The sequence below is a fragment of the Micromys minutus genome, assembly GCF_963924665.1.
Source record: "Micromys minutus genome assembly, chromosome: 1".
NCBI lineage: Eukaryota > Metazoa > Chordata > Mammalia > Rodentia > Muridae > Micromys > Micromys minutus.
This window is the reverse complement of record NC_137969.1, coordinates 29,894,601-29,914,780: the sequence shown is the minus strand read 5'-3', so window position 1 is coordinate 29,914,780 and position 20,180 is coordinate 29,894,601. Positions and strand designations below refer to the sequence as shown.

General features: G+C 52.3%; 1 protein-coding gene across 6 annotated transcripts in view; it reads left to right on the top strand.

Moving 5' to 3' along the window:
- Positions 1–15,414: 15,414 nt before the first annotated feature.
- The window catches only part of EMID1 (EMI domain containing 1), a 35,842-nt gene continuing 31,076 nt past the window's right edge, over positions 15,415–20,180 (top strand). For all 6 annotated transcript variants that reach the window (XM_080941247.1, XM_080941244.1, XM_080941248.1 and 3 more), the window contains exon 1: positions 15,415–15,516. In XM_080941247.1, the coding sequence (XP_080797373.1) occupies positions 15,416–15,516 (101 nt within the window). In that variant the 5' untranslated portion in view covers position 15,415. The remainder of the gene's footprint in view (positions 15,517–20,180) is intronic.

The following is a 20,180-nucleotide window of genomic DNA, read 5'->3' as shown; positions in this document are numbered from 1 at the left end:
GCCCTGGCAGCCCCTCAGAACCTCTGTTGTTTTAAACCTGAGTATGTAGTAACTTGTTATATTATCACTGGACACCATATGTATAGACATACCTGTGTGAGGATGTGTGTACACACTCATGGATGTGTGCATTGTGTGTGCATGTTTGTGAAGGCTGGAGATGTCAGGGTCTTCCTCAGTAGTACTCCCGTGTTGTTATCACTATTTTGAAAGTACTGAGGCTCAAACGTAAGGCCTCGTACATGTAAGGTATCTGCTGAGCTCCAGCACATGCCTGACACATATGAGCAGTGGGGAGTTATATGCATATGACGTGGTGATCTTACATAGTTTATCTGGGACAAGTAAACTAAAGTGAGCTGGTCATTCCCGCTTCATGGTGTGTTCCTGAGTCCAGGTCTTTGTACCTGTGGCTCTTTACTCAGGAATGACAGTCTCCTTGGTGGTGTTAATCCCTCTCATTCTTCAGCTGTGACCATCCTCTCTGTACCACTTCCCCGAAGTCCTGGCATCTACTGGCACCTGAATTAGGCAGGTGTCCCCCCACCTTCCCAAAGCCCAGGCACCTGACTTAGGCAGGTCTTGTTGGTTGCTTTCTGCTGTATTCATTCCAGTGTTCCTGAGCCTGTGTTCCATTACAGTCATCTGCCTGGTTTCTCTCGGGTCTCTAAATCTGCAGCTGGTCACGCCAGCTTTCTACATTCACCACACAGCACCTGGGCAGCCGTAGGATGAGTGAGGACAGGCCCTGGCGCCGGCGATGACGCCAAGGCCACAGCACTACCATTGAGACTCCTCGGATTCAAGCTCACCACGTCCCACCCAGCAGCAAGATTTCCAAGCTGTCATTAATTCGGATCCCCACACATGATTCTTACAGAGAAAGCCACTCGGACGGACAATCTAGCCCTTTGTGGGAGCTGTGGGAGTCTTCCTGACCATAGAAACCAGCCTCACATCAGTCGCTGTCTCAGAACCATGAGCTCAAGAAATTAAGGATTCTGCAGGCGTGCTTAGAATCTCTGGGCCCAGCAATTAATTCCTTGGAGATTAAAGGATTGTTGTGTTTCTGATACATTATTATGCGGAGTGGGCTTGCTGTGGATTTCAAAACTTGAACCAGAATCCTCATTAACTGGGACCTTTTATCTGTGTGCAATTTCTAGAAGAGATGGGTTAGGAAGTGAGCTGGTGCCTCCCCCAGCCACATTCCAGAGGTGTCCTGATACACACCCAGCCTGTGTTCTCTTCTGAGGATGATGTGGCCATTGGCCAGCTTCCTCTAGCTTTACATGTGATAACCAACTCTATCTGGCCTCCAGGCCTCTTAATCCCCTTCCTCATGACGGCTCCATCTCCCTGATAGTGACAGCCAATAGGTAGAACAATCAGCCCCAAGGGTGGCCTTGGGAGCCACAGCATCTGGGGCGCTGGAAGACCAGAGGGAACAGGCTTGGATTTTTGTAAAGCCACCCAGGGGCTGGACCTGGTGTGTCTGCATTCTGTTGCTCATGGTGAACAGGCTCTGGGCTCTCCAGGGGTCTATCTGGAAACATAGGGGCTCCCTTGGAGGTTCCATCCTAGCTGCAGTGACAGGCTCTCTGAGGGGGGCATCTCCAGAGCCCTCGTCCAATGCTGGCTAGACCACCTTGAAGTTAACTTGGAAGCTTCTAGCATTTTAGCAGCTCCTGAACTTTGTCACCTGGGTTTAAATGCCCAACGTTGGTACACACAGGTGCTGCCTTGCCCCGAGGGAGGCCAGGCCTGTGCCCAGCAGTGCAGGTGGCTCACAGGCCAGGAGCCAGGTGGCTGCTCTTCCCACCCCTTCTACATAGTGGTTTCCTGGAACTCAGCCATCTCTACTTAGAAACTTTGGAAACAGAACAGAACCTGGGTTAGGATTCCAGACATCACTAAGAAAAGTATCCCCCCAGAGGGAGAGCGCCCCAGAGAATGCCGTCCCCTGGCTTCCTTTCTCTGGGCCCCGAAGGTCTACTTTCCCTGAGCCCTCAAGAGCTTTATGGCTCCCACAGCCCAAGGTTCCTAAAGCCGCTCGACCCCCATCTCTTAAGAGAACAACTGAGGGGAAACTGAGCCCTTGCCACTTCCTGGCAGGAAAGTAAGAGAACAGCCTGGAGACGCAGCGTACACTCTGCTTGTGACCCAACTCCGTGACTGTGTTTGCTCCCCCAAACTCTGAACACAGGGCCTCATTGAAGTCAGGCAAGCTGATTGCAGGAGCTCTGGATCACAAGGTGTTTACACACCACATTCATGGCACATACCTCATCAGAGCCAAAACGAGGGGCAATCTCAGTGTCCACTCACAGATGAGTGGACAGCTGAGGTGTATCTCATAGCCGTACAGTGGACCGTCATTCAGCCATAAAAAGAGAGGAATTCTCATTCATGCTACAGCGTGTGTGAACCATGGGGATGTTCTGCTGACCAAAACAAGCCAGACACAAAGTAAGTCCTCCTCTGTGCGTGTGCATCCTGGATCCGTGGTAACTTATAGTGTCAGCAGCATCTTAACGTGAATTCTGTCACCCTCATTCTGCAAAGGAGCTGACCAAGACGAGGAGGCAAGAAGCCTAGTGTGACAGCCAGTGGCAGGGCCAGGATTCGACTGGAGACCATTGACTTGGAGGCTGGCTGGCTCATGGTGCTCTTCCTGAAATCCTGTTCGGAGCTGCTGCCAGGGGACAGCAAACAGGCTCCAGATGGCTGTTCCCCACTCACCAGGCAGGGCTCCACTTGAAACCCCCGGCCAGCTTCTAAATGTATCCCAGCCGGCAGAGCTGGGAATGTCTGGGGCTCCCCTGCTGGGGTGGTGAGGACAAAGGAAGCCCTGGCTACACAGTCTGGGACAGTCACAGGGGCCTGGGAGGGTTGGTTCCAGCCCTGGCTTCATCTCTGAGGCCCAGGCTTCTTCCTGCAGCTCCTGGAGGCCATACTGCCATCCCTCCCACAACTGCACTTTTAACTATTTTTAAAATTTGTTTGATTGATTTATTTTTATTTTATGTGTATGGGTGTTCTCTCTCTCTCTCTCTGTATGTGTGTGTGTGTGTGTGTGTGTGTGTGTGTGTGTGCTTGCGTGCGCGTGCATGCAGTACCCACAGAGGTCGTCAGATTCCCCTAGAGTTTTAGATGGCTATGAGCCACCATGTGGGTGCAGGGAGGCAAACCCTGGTCCTCTGGAACAGCATCCAGGGCTCTTGATGGCTGGACCACCTCTCTAACCCCCCTATATTTATTCAGTTTATTTGTTTTTTTTGTTTGTTTGTTTTTTTGAGACAGGGGTTCTCTGTGTACCCCTCAGTATGCTAGATCTCATTCTGTAGACCAGGCTGACCTCAAACCTGAGATCTGCCTGCCTCTGCCTCTGAAGGGCTGGGGTTAAAGTGTGAGCCACCACTGCCCAGCTACATTTAACTTTCAAATTAACATGTAGAACAATGGGCTTCGTCTGACGTTTCCATACGTGTATATCTTGTATTTGACTCTTCCCTTGTTCCCTCTCTCCTTCCTCCCCCAGACGGCCCCCTTCTCTCCTGCCCTGTGTATTTCCAGCCAGGTCTGCTGCACTCTGTGAGTTGATCCCAAGTCTCGTCCATCCTCCCGCAAATGCCCTGACTTCATTCTTTATTGATTAAGAGAACTGTGTATCACAAGCTCGTTACCTGCCCACAGGTGGGCTTCCAGACTGGCCCAGCATCCCAGCTGCTCTGAGAGGTGAGGACCGTGGATGGATGCCCACGCCTGCTGCTGCCGATTCCATCAGGGTCATAGGAGGGCTCTCTTCAGTTTTCTGAGGACCTTCCTCCTTGGTTTGCACACCCACTCACGCTCCCTCCAGCCCTGTGCAGGGGTCCCCAGCCACACCCATGCCTGACCTCAAGAGCACTTCCTGTCCGTCCGGTCATTCTTACTCTCCAGCGTGGGATGGGCAGGCTTGCTTCTTGAGTGTGGGAGAGGGACCATCCTCTGTACTCTCCTGGTTCTGCTGGTCCTGGCCATCTTCTTCCTGTCTTCTAGATACTCTTCTACCCAGGCCTGTGTCCCATGTTCAGGGACAACCATAAAGAACCAAGGTCCCACGCCCACACTGGTCAGCTACACAAGCTCTGAAAGGAGCCACTTGTCCAACCTAACATCAAATCACTCCCAACCCAAACCTGCCTCCACCAATCAGAAAGCCCTGCCACCCAGAGCCACCTTCCCAGGGGTCTTCCCTCCACCTCATCAGCTCCAAATAGGAGGAAAAGAGCTTCCAGGGCTACAGTGAGTTGAAGGTATAGCCTGTGTTTCCAAGGTGTGTGTGTGTGTGTGTGTGTGTGTGTGGTATGTGGTATGTAGGGTGTGTGTATGTGGTATGTGTGTGTGTGAGTGTGTATGTGTGTGTGTAGTGTATAGTGTGTGATGTGTGTGGTGTGTGTGTAGTGTGTAGCATGTCTCTCTGTGTGCACACTGTCTGGAATCTGCTTCCTACAATGGGTTTGGTCTCAGCCCATCGATAAGTATTGATGGCTTACAGGAGCAGAGATGGGTCCTGAACCAGCCCAGTGGGGAGGGACTGTCATTTCATCCGAGGCAGAGGGAGGAGAATCAGGAGTTCAAGGTTAGCCCGAGCAATATAGGAAATTCCAGGCCAACCTGGGCTGTGCAAGACTGTGTCAAAAACAAACAAACGGAGCTGGGATAGATCTTTGGAAACTCTGGAGACGGAAGCATGAAATTAGGACTGACTACTCTCTGAAAGCTATGGGGGGGGGATTCTTCAGAAGCTTCTAGACGTTTCTTCTAGCTTCAAGTGTTCCTGCTCTGTGGCTTTATTACATAAAGTCCTGGTTCCCCCTCGCACACCCACCCCATCTAGGCCTTACCGTATAGCCCACCCTACACATGAGCCCCCATCTTCCTGCCTCAGCCTCCTTTGTGCTGGTACACACACACACACACACACACACACACACATACGCACACCCATTACCTTATCTTCGAACCTTAGTTATATCTGCTAAGACCCTTTACCAGAATAAAGTCACAGTCACAGCATCTTAGTGGATTCTATTCCAGCCACCACACCTCCCCGACCCAAGCACCATCATCCACCAGGACACTGGGTGGGTCCCCTTCCACCGGGTTCCAGACTTCCAGCTCCAGCAAACAGGAAAACTGACCCATGTTCCATGCCACATAGACTCGCAGTGACTCCCAGAGCCCTCCTGGCCTGGTCTTTCAAGCCTGGTTCCTCTACCGACCACTTTCCCATGTTGTAGCAGGTGCCACTTGTGTGGTTTGGGTTTTTTGAGACATGGTTTCTCTGTGTAGCCCTGGCTGTCCTGGAACTCACTCTGCAGACCAGGCTGGCCTCGAACTCAGAGATCAGCCCGCCTCTGCCTCCTGAGTTTAAGGGCATGTACCGCCACCACTGAGCCCGGATTTCTTTTTATGGTTGAATTGTGTGACTAGCACCTGCTTTTTCTACATTTCTGCTATGTTTGGAGTTTTTCCTTTTTTTTTTTTTTTTTTTTTTTTTTTTTCGTGAGCCTGTATCTTGAGCGTGCACCCAAGAGGGAAGAGTCTAGTTTTAACTTTTTTAAAAAATGTTTTTTTTAAATCAATGCAGGAGATCAAACCCTTGGGGCTTATGCATGGTAACACTGAGCTACAACCTCACTCTAAACTTAAATTCTTAATTACAGTGTAGTCAGATCACAAATTGAAAAAAAAAATATTTTGGCACAGCCATAATGTGCACAGGGACATTGGGGTCCTCCCCCTCAGACGTCCCTTCTTCATGTTAACTGACAGGGAGTGTGAGGCAGACATTAGCACAAAAATTGTGGCAAACCCCTGCCCTGCTCAGAGAAGGCCTCAGTCTGATCTGGCGTGTGACTATGAAAGGGCATCGTTCAGCACAGATTAGAAATAGAACCAGCTTTGATTTCAAAGAACAAACAGAAGCCAGAGAAAGGAAGCTTTTCACTGTTTTGGGCGGGACAAAGGTCCTCAAGCCAAGCCCTGGGGCAGCATTAAGGCAGAATGGATGGATTAACTGCTGGAGATTCACTTTCTTGTGTTCGTAAAAACCGCTCCAGTGACATTATATTGCCACCGTGTTTTACTGCTAGAAGGTTCTAAGTCACCACTGAAGGACGGCGGTGGGCAAAAAAAGATTTGTGAAGGTCAGCAGAATCCAGACAAGAGGGTGTCTGACTCCTGAGGACTTCCCTCAGAACAGGCTGGTCCGAGGCAAGCTGGAGTAAGGGGGCAGGGTGCTCAGTCCTGAGGGAGGGGACAAGAAGAATCAGAAAGCGCAGCAGTGGGCCTACCATGCGCAGGGCCCTGGGTTCAAGCCACAGTCCAATAACAGCTTCTCTCTGACACTGCACCAGGTAGGGTGGCAGACACCTGTCTCAGCTTTGGAAGGCCTAATCTACATAGTGATGTCTAGGCCAGCCAGGGCTAGCATAGTGAAGCCTTGTCATATATATATATATATATATATATATATATATATATATATATATATATATATATATATATATAAAATCAACCAAGCTAAAAAATCCCGAAGTTCTGCACCATTCCTGATCAGAAAGCCCTCATCAAAAGATTTACTTTAAGTCTCCTGCTGCATAAACACCCAGTAAAGTTTGTGCTTCGCTCCCAGAGCAATGCTCTTTAAATTTTCCCTTTTATGCACTTAAGAGTTTTTTGTGTTTAGTGTTTGTTTGCCGTCTATGTATGTGCATCCCACATGCATGCAGTGCTCTCTGTGGCCAGAAGAGGGCATCGGAGCCCCAGGAACTGGAGTTGGAGGTGGTTGTGCGCCCCCGTATGGGTGCTGGGAATCAAACCTTCCTCTGGGAGAGCAGCTGAGCTCCCTTTCCAACCTCCAAGCGTCTGTCCTAACAGACCTTTCCAGTACTGATTTCCCAAGCATTTTAAAAGGAGCTCCTTCACCCAGAGCTGACATTGCGGACCAGTCAGAGAACACCTTCCGACTTTCTAAAGACTTTTTCTGTTCTCAAAGGCATTTTCTAGGAACGGGTCAGAGGAGGAGCAGAGCGGACAGCTGAGCTTCTCACGGTGAGAAGACCAACGCTCCACCTAGTGGCGGAGTTGGCTAATTGCAGGCAGAGAGCTCGCTTCCAAGTCTGGTTTGTGAGTACCACGGTGTGATGGTTTGTGTCTCTAGTTCCAGTGCTCTGGGGGTTGAGGCAGGAGGATAGTGAGTTTTAGGCCAGCCTAGGCTACATGAGTTTTCCTTGCTTTGGCTAGAAAGTATTGACCGGCCAATAGAAATGTGGTTAGGAACCTGCTGCTCAGTGTTTTTCCCAGCCCCACCCACAAAGGCTACCTTTTTATGTCCCAGTTTCTCATTCTCCACACTATGTGCAACACACCTTGAGCTCCATGTGGGTAGTATGTCCTAAGCACCTTGGTCCCTAGAGGAGATCTCTGTGCCTTATCTAAATGTTCCCTGTAAAGTAGTAAGGCCCTTGGGGCTCAGAGAGGGAAATCACTTTGACCCAAGCCACACAGCAAAGAGAACACAGGTAAAACAAAACCATTCTCTTTAACCAAGAGGATCCTGGGCTGTCATCTGTGCTGGGTCTCTCCCTAGTCACAAGCCACCTTTCTTGCTAGAGTAGTTCCAAGCCAGGTCAGCTGTGCTTGGGAACATTCCACGAGGGACGGGCTATAGGCAGCTCAGATAACTAAGCAGCCATTGCTGATGGGAGAGGTGCAGGGATACATACAGCGCAGGGTCTTGGGGCTAAATCCAGGCTGAGACTGGCCTGGCCACCTGCCCAGCTGGTGTCTGAGCCTGGTGCAGCTCCTGGCAGCTAGCCTGTGGCTCACTCCCCGGCCTCCCTCTCCAGCACCAGATCCCTCCTCGCAGGTGATCAAGCAGCCAAACAACCAGAAAAGGGCTCCAGCCTGTCCTGTGGAAAGCCGACGGCACTGCCTTGGCTCTCTGTCCCCAGCACTGTATCCTCCTCTGGTCTTGATTTCATCTCTCTCCCTGTGTCCTTCATGTCTGCCTCTCTGTCTCTATACCCCATCTCTGTCTCCTCCCCTCTTCCTCTGGTGTCTGCCCTCTTTTCCTTTTCTTCCCTGGATCCAGGGGAAGAGACCAGTTCTATTCCTCCAGTAGATTAGGGTAGGAGAGAGCAGCTGGCCAGGCTCCTGGGCAAACGCCCTTTCTTTTACCCACTGTCCCCCTCCCCCTCCCCCTCTACCAGTCCTGAGAGCTAGGAACCGTAGGTCAGGCCTGCTGGGGACCCAGGGAAGGTGATGCCCTGCCTGCCCCATCTGTCCCAAGCTGCGGTCACTGACCACCAAAGCCCACAAAAGTGAGATCTCTCTCTCTCTCTCTCTCTCTCTCTCTCTCTCTCTCTCTCTCTCTCTCTCTCTCTCTCTCTCATGCACATGCATGATAGCACAACGACTACACAAGGGCAAAAATAATTAAACACAAACCAGGTTGGATGCGGGTGAGCTGAGGGGAGGAGACAGGGGCATGGCTGCAAGCTCCAGGGCCAGCTAACGTGGAGTGCACAGCAGGACAGAAACAGAGGGACTTACCTCACAAGATGGAGGGCGAGGGCTGACTCCGACCTCCACGTGTGCACTGTGGCACATAGGCAACCGTGAGCGTGCACCAGTAACTTGTTTCCAATTGTTTTTATTTATAAAATTATCTAGGGAAATAGCTCCATATCTAAACACTTTGATCGGCTATGTCTATCTATATCTGTACACAGAGAGAGACACACTACACACCTACACACACACACACACACACACTCTCTCTCTCTCTCTCTCTCTCTCTCTCTCTCTCTCTCTCTCTCTCTCTCTCTCTCTCTCTCCCAGTTGCACCCTCTGTCATCGGTGTTTGGGAACCGGGTCTCACCCTCACAATCAGGTGCCTCCATCCTCCCAAGTCCTGAACGTCTGACTCAGGAGCATCCGAGCACCGTGCTGTTGAGTAGGTCAGTTACTCCACGGACACTGGATGCTTGAGGCTGCTGTCAGCTCAAGCCACCTGCCTTTGACAGTAACATCGTTTTATCTGTAGAAAGACCGTGTGCTAAGAGCTAGAAACGCAGCAGGGGTGATTCGCAGGTAGGGAGGGGCCTTGCTCTGCCTTGCTGAGGCAGGGGCTGTGCTTGCTGACATCTGGCAACAAGGAATTGCCTAAATCAGCCCTACCGGAGCGCAGCACCAGGTCCACTCCCTGATGCCCACCCAGGAGATTCTCCGGCCCTTCCATCACAAGACCGGTGCCCCATCTACAGCTAATCACGCGCTTGCGGCCAGTCACGTGCTTGTCGTTAAGTAGTCTTGCATTTCACACCCGAGAGGCTCTACGACAGAGGGCTGGAGCGCATAACTTCCAGCCCTTTAGCCACACCCCCACTCCTCAGGAGAAATCTGGCGGACCTTCCCAGGCCTGCCTCCAGGGTGGGATGTTTCCTGTCTGAACCTCTGCGTCTTCTGCACTGCAGTGATCCCGTCAGGATTGAATCCCCCTCTGCACATGTGCAGGTCGACCCTCCTGTCGTGCGGCTGTCCCTCCAAACTGCCTCCATCACTCCGCGCTCACCTCTTCTTTTGTTGTGGTGCTGGCATAACCTGGGCCGCCTGCATGCTAGCAAGGCCCCCACCAAAGGCTGGGTCTTTGTGCCAGGGTCTTATTATGTAATCCAGTCTGATTTTTAAACTCAAAACAGTCCTGTTTCTACTTCCAGGCCCTGGAAGAAAAGTCCTATGCCCCCTTGCCAGCTTTGCCTTTTGTTCGAGACATAGTCTCGTAGTCTCGCTAAGTTACTGCTGGATTTAGGATCTTTCTGCCTCCACCTCCAGGGCAGCTGGGATTACAGAAGTGTGGCATCATGCTAGATACTCCTTGATCTTTTTCATGGCGATGTAGTATTCCCTGAGAGGCCAATTGCCAGCCTCTTGGGGTGGGCATTTGGGCTGTTCCCAGACTTCTGTTGCTACAGACAGTTCCTTGTGTCCTTTGCAAATTCAGCTGTGAGAAACTTCTCTCTGTGAAATTGCTGGGCCAAGGGTGTACTGGCGACATCGTTAGTGTCCCCTGATATACTCTAAAAAAGATCACTCGAGAAGGTGACATGTTCCCGGAGCCTTGCCATCACATTTAAAAATAAATAAATAAATAACTCCCTGGTATCTGTCTCACCAGATTCTGTCTGATTGTGGTTCCCACGTCTGTTTTGTCATTGGAGACAGGGTCCTGTTGTACAGCCTGCTTTCTCCCTTGCTTCTATGCCTCCCCATTTTGGCCCTATTACTTTTCTTCTGCATAAATATGAATTCTTCTTCAATCCAAAATCATCTGGTCACAACTTTCAACCATGTGTCTACTGCATCTTCAATCAAATATTATTAATTAATAAGAGCTCTTTACATGTGAAGAAAAGGCTTTTTTTTATTTTTTGACAGCATCCCATCTGGAACCCTGATTGCTCTGGAACCCTCAGAGGTCCACCTGCCTCTTCCAGCCCCAGGCAGCCAGAGCCACTGCCAGAGAAGGGCAAACTCCTACCCAGGGAGCCAGGGAGCGGTCAAGGGAAGCCAAAGCTGTATTGTGCAGACAGATGAGCGAACACCCTGCCCCCCCCCTCCAGGCTTCCCATATAAGCTGACAGCAACAACCTGGGGTCCTTTCCTTAAAGCACCCCCCTTTCTGTGAGTCTCTTTCCTGTTTCCCATTCCTGCTTGTGCGTGTTTCTGGCTGTTTCGTTGCTATCTCTGCTTTGTGGCTTTCTTCCTGTTCTGCTTTCTCTGGTATGTATATAGGAAACTGAGACCGGCCTCCTGTAGCCCAGGCTAACCTTGAACCCTTGATCCTTCCTCCTCCATCTCCCAAGTGAGAGTATTATACTTTCCTCCTCCCCCTCCTCTTCCTCCTCCTCCTCTTTCTCCTCTTTCTCCTCTTCCTCCTCTTCTTTCTCTTCCTCCTCCCACTCCTCTTCCTCCTCGTCATCCTATCTTCCTCCTCTTCTTCTTCTTCTTCCTCCTCTTTTTCCTTTTCCTCCTCTTCTTCCTCTTCCTCCTCTTCTTCCTCTTCTTCCTCCCACTCCTCTTCCTCCTATTCTTCTTCTTCCTCCTCCTTGTCCTACTATTCCTCCTCTTCTTTCTCCTCCCCCTCCTTTCCTCCTCTTCCTCCTCCTTCTTTTCCTTCTCCTCTTCTTCCTCCTCCTTCTCTTCTCTTCTTCCTCTTTCTCCTCCTCTTCTTTCTTTTCTTCCTCCTCTTTCTCCTCCTCTTCCTACTCCTCCCAGCCTTCCTGTCACTTTCTGCTACTCCCAGTGATGAGACCATCATTCAAGCCCACCTACCCCAAAGGAGGGTAAGTGCCACCTAGGACCAACAGGGCAGCTAGCAATTCAGGGCCCTCTGGTACGAGCATCACCTCCTGCCTGCCCTTTACTCTTCCACATCCAGCCAACTCTGGGGAGCCACAGCCTCCATTTGAGCTGAATCCAGCAGGAGGGGCCCTGGCCTCATTGGAGCAGGAATTCACATCCCTTTCCACACTGCATAGCATGTTTCTAGGCCCCTGCTCAGTCTCTGACTAACCTTGCTACCATCAATTTGGGATTTAAATCAGATGGAATCTCAGTTAATGCCCCTTTGTCCCAACTTTAAATATCATTAAACCTATCAGTTCTCATGTGATTAATTACTGTTGTTTATAACTACATACTTGGGCCTCAGTGTGGTGGACAACAGTGCCTCTCTGCTCAAAAAAACTACATGATGAGACCTCCTTAGTTCACTCTTGCTGGCAGAATGGGGTAAAAGAGAAACAGAGTAAGGAACCCCAGGGAGGCAGGGAGGCAGACATATGGAGGACTGAGTAAGGAACCCCAATAAGGCCAGACAGAAAGGCACAGTGGGGAAGGAGCAAGTGACATCATTAAGATCTCTCCTAAATCCATTCCTTCATAGTTAAAAAAAAAAAAAAAAAAAATCAGTCACAAGAAACTCCAAGTCCTTCTTTACCCCCATCTTCCAGATGGAGAAACTGAGGCCAGAAAAGGCCCTGTAGATAACGAAGAGCCCTGCCCCATTTTGGTACCCTGTTGCACAAGGATTTCTTGTGACTTTTACTTTATCACCCCAGAAGGCCCAGGCTGCTTCTCTGGAGGAGCCCGGAGAAGGGCGGGGAAACCTCCTTAGTTCTAATTTATGATTTCCCGACAGTTTCCTTCCCCTGCCTGCCAGCCTCCTCTGGGTAATAGCAGCTCACTGAGCACAAATAACATCAGGGCAGCCGCAGCCTGTGGCTGGAGTTCTCCTACCCAGAGGGCTAGAAGGCATCCTCTGCCCAGCCCTCCCTGACCAAGGGTCTAGAAGGCACTGCCTTTATCTGAATAGTCTTTGATGGCAGCTATATGGGGCTTGAATGCCTGGGACTATGGGTAGGATCAGATCAGCCGGGGCTAAGTCCTGCCCTGTAGCTGGGGACAGGCACTTCAGGGATCCTCATGGGACACAGTGGGGAGGGTGGCTGCCCCAAGCTGAGGTCCAGATGGAGTTCCCAGGGGAAAGAGGCCATGGCTCAGGTTTGTTTGGGATGAAAGCATTTCCTGTTTGGACAAGACTGGGGGGTGGCCATTCCCCACACCCCATGGCCAGCTCTAGGAGGTGACTGTGCGTCTCTCCTGCAGTCCCTTGGTGTGCGGATCCAGCTCCCCAACTGTCTACATGCACTCTGTCCTCTTCAGCCTACAGATGGAAGCCCACATTTGTGCCAAGTTCCCTCACCCCGAAGAATCCTCCTATGGGACTTGGCTGTTTGATTGGTAGCACAGGCCTGCCCACCACTGTCCAGCAGCCCTGAGTCCCACATCTGGGGGCTAACTGCTGCCCTCTGGGTGGTAGAGCCTGGCCTGTGGTCAGCCTGGGCTGGGGGACAGAAGAAGCTGCCATTGCTGGCAGTTATGATCTGGCTTGGGCAGACAAGGAGACCAGGCTCCTGGAGGGAAGGAAGACTCAGCCACAGGGACCACCCTCTCCCAGCTCAGTGGACACAGAAACCTCTAGTAAACCAAAAGCCCATTTCTGGGAAACACATCCTGCCTTTCTGAAACTCTGGAGTGAGAGCCCCTTTTCCACCATCATATCAGCTTCTGACCCCTAAGGCCACCTCGGGGGAACGAAGGCTGTCTCACCTTCCCAGAAGCGGAAGGGACCTGTCTCGGGTCACACAGCTCTTAGCGGGCACAGAACAGCCTGGTCGTGTTATAAACCAATATTCCAGACTAGGGTTTCCAGCCTCAGTCAGTCAGGCTCTCTCGTGAGGGGAAATAATGATTATAGCATTTACTGTGTCTCTTGCAGGGAAAATAGTCATCTAGAGCTGCAGGGAGCTTCTGTGCATTCAGTGATCCGTTAAGTAACCTGGGTGTCCTAACTTACAGGGGTGTCTCAAATGTACTGCTAACAGAGGTGCTGGGGCCTTCCTCCTGGCTGATTGCATGCAGCGAGCTCTCTGCAGTGGCCCTGGGGTGATGGGGATTGATCTTGGCCACTTGGCTGAAGCCTCAGAAAGACCTAGGTCCATCAGTAGGATGATCATGTTGGGGCAGAACTGAGTTGCTGATCTGCCTAGGGCAAAAACAGATCTAAGTTTGGGAGTACAGGTAAGGTAATAGGTTCCATTCCCAATACTGTACAAAACAAGACAAACCCCCCACAAGACATAGCCAGGGAGTCAAGGAACTGACTGATTTAGTGTCAAAAGGCAGCACACACCAAATGCCAACAATTTCAGTGATGGGAGGCAGGCCCTACCCTTCGGGCCAAGTTTGGCTTGTAGCTATGCCCTTGGAGGGGGTTGGGAGATTTGGAAGGCAGTATGCATCCCGGACATCATAAGCCTGCCCAAAGATCTACAAGGACCAAACAAGCAACTGAGGCTGAGACACAGGGAGGACTTGTGTAAGCCAGCATGGGCAGAACAGGCAAGAGACAGGGTTTGTAAAGCACCTACTACCTGGCCTCTTGGAGACAGGGCTGGGGTCTGTCTTCCTCTACCAAGGACTCTGGCTGTGCCCTGGTCCTGACTCTAGCCAGGACCTGCTCCTACCCACGGGTCCAGGACAAGCAATCCCCAGGAATCAGACTGTTTTGTTTCCTCCCAGAGACGGGCAAACAACCACATTAGCATGGCCCCTTGTACAGCTGAGCTGGGCCAAGATTCCCTGACCTAGGCCGCTCACTCCTGGGGCGGGAGTAGTAGACACTCTTCTGTGACCTTCTTTGATGATGACTCTGTTTTCAGGTAGCACACAGTGCTATCAGAAATACCAGAGCTGGGCACAGTATTGAACTCAGCACTTGGGAGGCAGAGGAGGACAGACAGACCTCTGTGATGTGAAAGCCAGCCTAATATGTGTAGTAAATTCTAGACCAAGCCAGGACTATAGAGAGAGAGCTTATCTAGAAGAAAGAAAGACGACGAATCATACTACATATACATTATAACATGCACATGTGTACACAAACATGATATGCATGCATACAAGCATCTCACATATACATAGGCATACATACATTGTTCATTCAAATATGGCATATATAAGCAAATATTGCCCATGCTCACAACTACATCATGTACATACAGATCCAGCACATACATGTATACGGCGTCATGCATGCACACATTACCCATGCACACAAATAGCCTATCATGTCTGCATAGGCAAACTTCTCACACAGGCTTGAGTACTACCCAGGCCCTCTGCTTGCAGCCAGTCCTTCCTTATCTTAGGGAATGGGAAACTGAGGCCCATACCAAAATGCTGTCTACACTTGTGCTTTGGAGGTCCCAATACTGCGATGAGGCGTTGTGGGTCTAGGGTACTCTGCGCCTTAGTGTTTCCCTGTAAACCGGGTGCTTGGTCACTGCACTTAGGGGATGCCTGGGTCTCGGGTTTCTCCTCCGTAATATGGGCAACTTAGCCAGTCCAGCATGGAGTGATGACAGCTTCAGCCAGGGCAGGATGTATGGGGTGAGATGCCTGGGACAATGGCACAGCTCACGCAGGATGGGAGGATCCCGAGTGTTTCGGGAACTCGGTTCCGCAAAGATGTCAGAGGATGTGTGCGTCTAGAGGCGATCGCTCAGGAGTGATGGGTTCGTGTCCTGACAGGGTTGGGGGACGAGGGGGCGGGGGCGGCCAGAGCCTCAGTTTCCCAGTCTGAGGCTCAGGTGGGTACCTGGAGGGCGTCCTGGCGGGGGCGCGGACGGCTTCCGGGTTGGTGGGGGCGGGGGGCGAGGGGCGGGCGAAGCCGAGCGCCCCCGCCCTGCTCCGCCCGGAACCCGCTCTGCGCGCCCGCGGCTGTGGCGGGGACGACAGCATGGGCGGCCCGCGGGCCTGGACGCTGCTCTGCCTCGGGCTCCTGCTACCGGGAGGCGGCGCCGCGTGGAGCGTCCCGGGCGCCCGGTTCTCGGGGCGCAGGTAAGTCTCCCCTAGCTCTGTGCAATCCCCGCACTGGGGTGAAGGAAGCGGAACCCAGCTCCGTGCAACCCCGAGACTGGGACAGGGATGCGACCCCAGCTCTGTTCAATCCCGCGATTGGGACAGAAACCCGACCCCAGCTTCGTGCAACCCCGGGACCCGGACAGGGACCCGACTCCAGCTCCGTGCAATCCTGGGATTGGGACTGGGAACTGGACCCCGGCTCCGTGCAATCCCGGGACTGGAGCAGGGACATCGGAGGCAGTCCGGGACCGGAGCAGGGGCTCCACCTCTCATCTCTGTAACCGGTGGGGAGCAGGGACTTGGCACACCGTGCTTGGAGAGCCGGCTCACCCACCTCTGTGTGAAGGAACAACCTCCCCTACTCCTGAGATCCCTGAGGCCCTAGAAGGTGGACCCATGGCAGTGTAACGGAGCGACCACCCCCCCCCCGTCCCCGGACTTCTGTGGGTCTGACTCAAATCTCCCCCCCCCTTCGTGTACATGTAAAATGCCAGGGTCACCCTTTAGCCGGCCCTTCAGGAATTCCCTCCCTTTCCCCCTGTTACTGTCTTTTTTTAATGTCCCAGCTATTTATTTCGCTCGGAGGAAGGACTGGGGTGGAGTCTGCACAGTGGGTCAGTGTCAGAGGCCCCCTGGGACCTGGCATTTGGTTGGACCTCCCCACAGCCTGAGTCTCGGCCGGCCTTTGTGGAGTGTTTCCCAGGATCTGGTCCTGTGGGATCTTTTCTAGACAGCGCGGTTCAGGATGGAAAACTTGTCCCCATTCAATAGAGGGGTAAACTGAGACTAATGATGGCTCGTGGTGGGTACTCATGGAAGAACTTAGGTTCAGCTCTCTCTTTCTGGTCTTGACGGCAGAGTTTGAACCTGCCCTGGCCCCTGCTCTGCCTTCAGCCCCTGCCCCGTCTCCAGGACAATGTGGACTAGTCAGGCCTCTTAGGCCTTTCAGCACATTCAAAGGCCCGTGAGGGCCCCGCCCCCCTGTGGCCTCACTTCTTTTTAGAAGTTTCCCTTTCTCAGTGGTCAGAGGCCAGCAACTCCCCTGGGAGCTAGCAAAAGCAGGTGACTGGATAGAGCAGGGGCAGAAATGGTTGGGGCAGCAGAGGCCAGAGGAGCAGAGGTCTGAGATGGGGACAGCCGTGTGGCAGATGTCACAGCATCCCTACAGTGTGCCAGCCACAGCTGGTGTGGGCTGGCACACCTCCTGCATCCACGGCTTCTAGAACCTTCCCAGCTGCCATCCAAGGCTTGTTCTCTTATGCTGTGTGTTTTATAGAGAAAGAAACAAAGGCTCAGCGTAGGGAATTACCCGCCCCACTTACAGAATAAGCCCCTAAATAAGAGAGATTCGAATTTTGGGCTTCCCGGGATTAGACTTGGGGCGAGGGGTAAGATACTCCCCTCCAGCTAGCTCAAGACCACGGAGTCCACATACTCCGTATCCCCGGCTTGCTGTGTGGGAACTTTGCCTGTGGGCAGGTATCTGGGCTTCATCCGGGTCTGTCCCCCCTTTATAGAACGCTGTTCCAGCCGCCCACTCAGACTCAGTGTATAGACACAGAGACTCGTGCCCATGCGCCTCAGTTTTCTCTTTTGAATATCCTGTGTCTGAAGGTCTGTTCTGAGAGCGGCACAAGCCACAAACATGGAGCCCGGCAGTTACCACCTTTAAGTAGGGTAGGGGCCTCAAACTGGAGTTATCTGTGGTCCTTGGCTGCCAGGACTTCCCCTCATGGCCCTGTCCCAGCATCCTGGAGACGGCATGGGGATGTTGCACCCATCAGCCCCCTCCCTCCACTCCCGGCCAGGCGCCCCGGGCACCCCTTGGCAGCTGAGGGACTGAAGGCAGAAAAGAGGCTTTGTGCCTGAGGAGGGGGAGGCCCGGGAAGGCATCCAAGGGGCCACCCCCAACCCCAGGAATGTGGTGAGACTTTGAGCCCCTATGACTAGGGTGCCCAGGGGCTGTGCAGAGCCACCTTGGAACACTTGGCTGCTGCCAGTCCGCAACCCGTAGTAGGACTGCTTCTGGTCCCTGTGACATCCCTCCCAGCCTCAGTCCTGTTTCTATGAATGGTCCCAGCATTCACAAATCCCAGTTCTATGCCCATGTGGCCTACCCCAGGCAGGTGCCTCCTCTCAGACCCTCGGTTTCCCTCTCTGTAAAGCTCATGGAACCCTGTGGAGATATGACGCTGGTGTCCTGGGTCCCCAGGGAGGACACTGGCCCCTCCAGCTGGACCATAGGAGGAAGGCTTGCTGAGCGCTTTGCTTGGAAGCCTTTCTGCTCTCCCCATTCGCAGATGGGAACAGCAAGGTCAGAGCCAGCCAAGGCCATGTCCAGGGAAACTGTCGCAGGACTGGAGTTGCATCCTGGTGCGGTTTGGGTTTCGGGTTCTGGCTCACACAGCCCCTGAGAGTCTCAGTTCTTTGCTCTCCTTTTCATAACGGCCCCTGGCCCCTGGCCCGCTTGGCTGCCTCCTGCAATTAGTTCCTGTCACTGTTCCGGATCGCAGCCCTGGGCCCTGTGGAGACAAAGTCCCCTGGGCCCCTGAGGCAGGGAGTGGAGGGCAGTGATCCACTAGAGAGGGTGGTTGGTGTCAGGCTGAGCTGGTCTGGCCTGTTTTTTGTCCCTTCTTGGTGGCCTCTGGAGTCTCTGAGGGTGCTGAGTGGGCCGGGGTGGGAGGCCAGGGAGGGTTGCGTTGTCTCCTCTGCCCTGCCCAGGTCCTACCTCCCAGCTCAGCCTCACCTGGCTCGAAGCCACCTTATCACTGACCTCCCCTCCGAGAAGGCAGTCCTCAGGGATGGTAGGCCTTCTGTCTGAAAACCTTGGTATCCAGTCATTTAGTAAACAGCCCTCAGCAGGCCTGGGTTGACTTCTGTACGGACTGGGTCCTTGCTTATGCCCTCATCCTTTCCCCCCCAAACCCCCACACGCAGCACACTCATGGAGAGAATACAGCTCAGAGTTGCTGTACCTGTGTGGACCTCGAGGTTAAGGGTTGTCAGAGTGAGGGGGTGGAGCTCTGTAAGTAGATTTTAAAAATCAAAGTGGGAGAAGAGGAGGCTGAGTGCTCAAAAAGTATGAGGGGCTGAAGGGGCTTGGGGACAACGGGGAGCCATGATGGACTTTGATTTCCATGGCAAGCAGTGACTACACATGACAGATGCTTTGCAAAAAGAGCTTCTTTCGGGGACCATCGAGATGGCTCAGCAGGTAAAGGTGCTTGCCGCAAGTTGGCCTCTGACCTCCATACACATGTGCACGAGTGTGTGCATACACACATGCATGTAATATGCACACACACAAATGCATATACATACATACATACATACAAATACACAAATGCACATGCAAACACATATACATATATGTACACACATGCATACATTCACATGCACAAACACACATGTGCACATACATAAGTCAAATGTAAAAAGAAACAACAAGAAAACCCTCCTGATATCTGTGAAAGTGGGCAAGGGTGGGCCTTAGGCTCATGCTGCTAACCTCGAACTCCACCTGGTTTGAGTGTCCCTTCCTCTATAAAATATCTGGCCAGCTACTGGCTCCAAATGTCCTTCCTTGGGATTAAGACAGAGTTCACCAGGCAGCAAATAACTAAGAACAGCATGAGACCTTTAATTAAGGAAGAAAAAAAATGTCTTTCTCTAGGGAAAAGGACACACTGCCCCTAGGCTGGTCTAGAGCTGGGGTTGGGGGTGTTCACGTGCATTTGAATCATGGATGAGTGTGCACAGACTCTCAGATGCATGTGAGCCCTGCTGTACCTGTCTCTGTTAATTTGTGTATGAGCACACACGTGTGCATGGCAAGACTATACGGCTGTGTGGAAACATGCACAGGACATGACTTCTGTCTGCCTCTGTGTGTGTGTGTGTGTGTGTGTGTGTGTGTGTGTGTGTGTTATGGGTCACACTAGTGTGGAGGTCAGAAGACATCTTTGGGGAATTGGTTTTCACTTCCACCCTTACACGGGTTCCAGGGATTCAACTTTGATCCTCATTCACAGCTGAGCTGTTTGCCATTCTTTTGTGGTTTTCTGAGGTGGGAGTCTCCTGGGCTGGGCCAAAGAGACTCAGCCCCCAGAGCAGGATCTGCAGGTGCAAGCATCAGTTTGGCTAGGGACTGCCATGAACAGAGCCAGCCATGGTCCTCCTTTGGTTCCCTGTACTCCCTCAGGACCTTCTGTGGTTAACCCCCCCCACCCATGCCAGCCCCTACTCTCTTATGTGGAATTGGAATTAGGGAGCTGACTTGTGCCTGTCCCTTGTCCCCCTCAGTGGGATAGCCCTATTCATAAATGACCGACCTGTCTGGATGCCAGATTGCACACATTGGGCTCTTACTACATGCTAGGGATATTTAAAGGGGTTTCCACTAAGCCAGAAAGATGCCCCTCCATTTTATAGGGAAACTGAGGTCCCAGGAAGAGAAGACAACATGTCACCAAGCTGGGCACAGAGCCAGAGTTGAGCCCAAGAATGTGACTAGCCAGGCCTGGCCTTTGACTCTTCCAGTGGCGTTGGTTCCATCTCCTGCCTGTGTTGGTTGAGACATGGTCCATGGCTCTGTGAAGGTCCCGGCCTGGGAACCTGCTGACCTTGGGCTCAAGGCCACA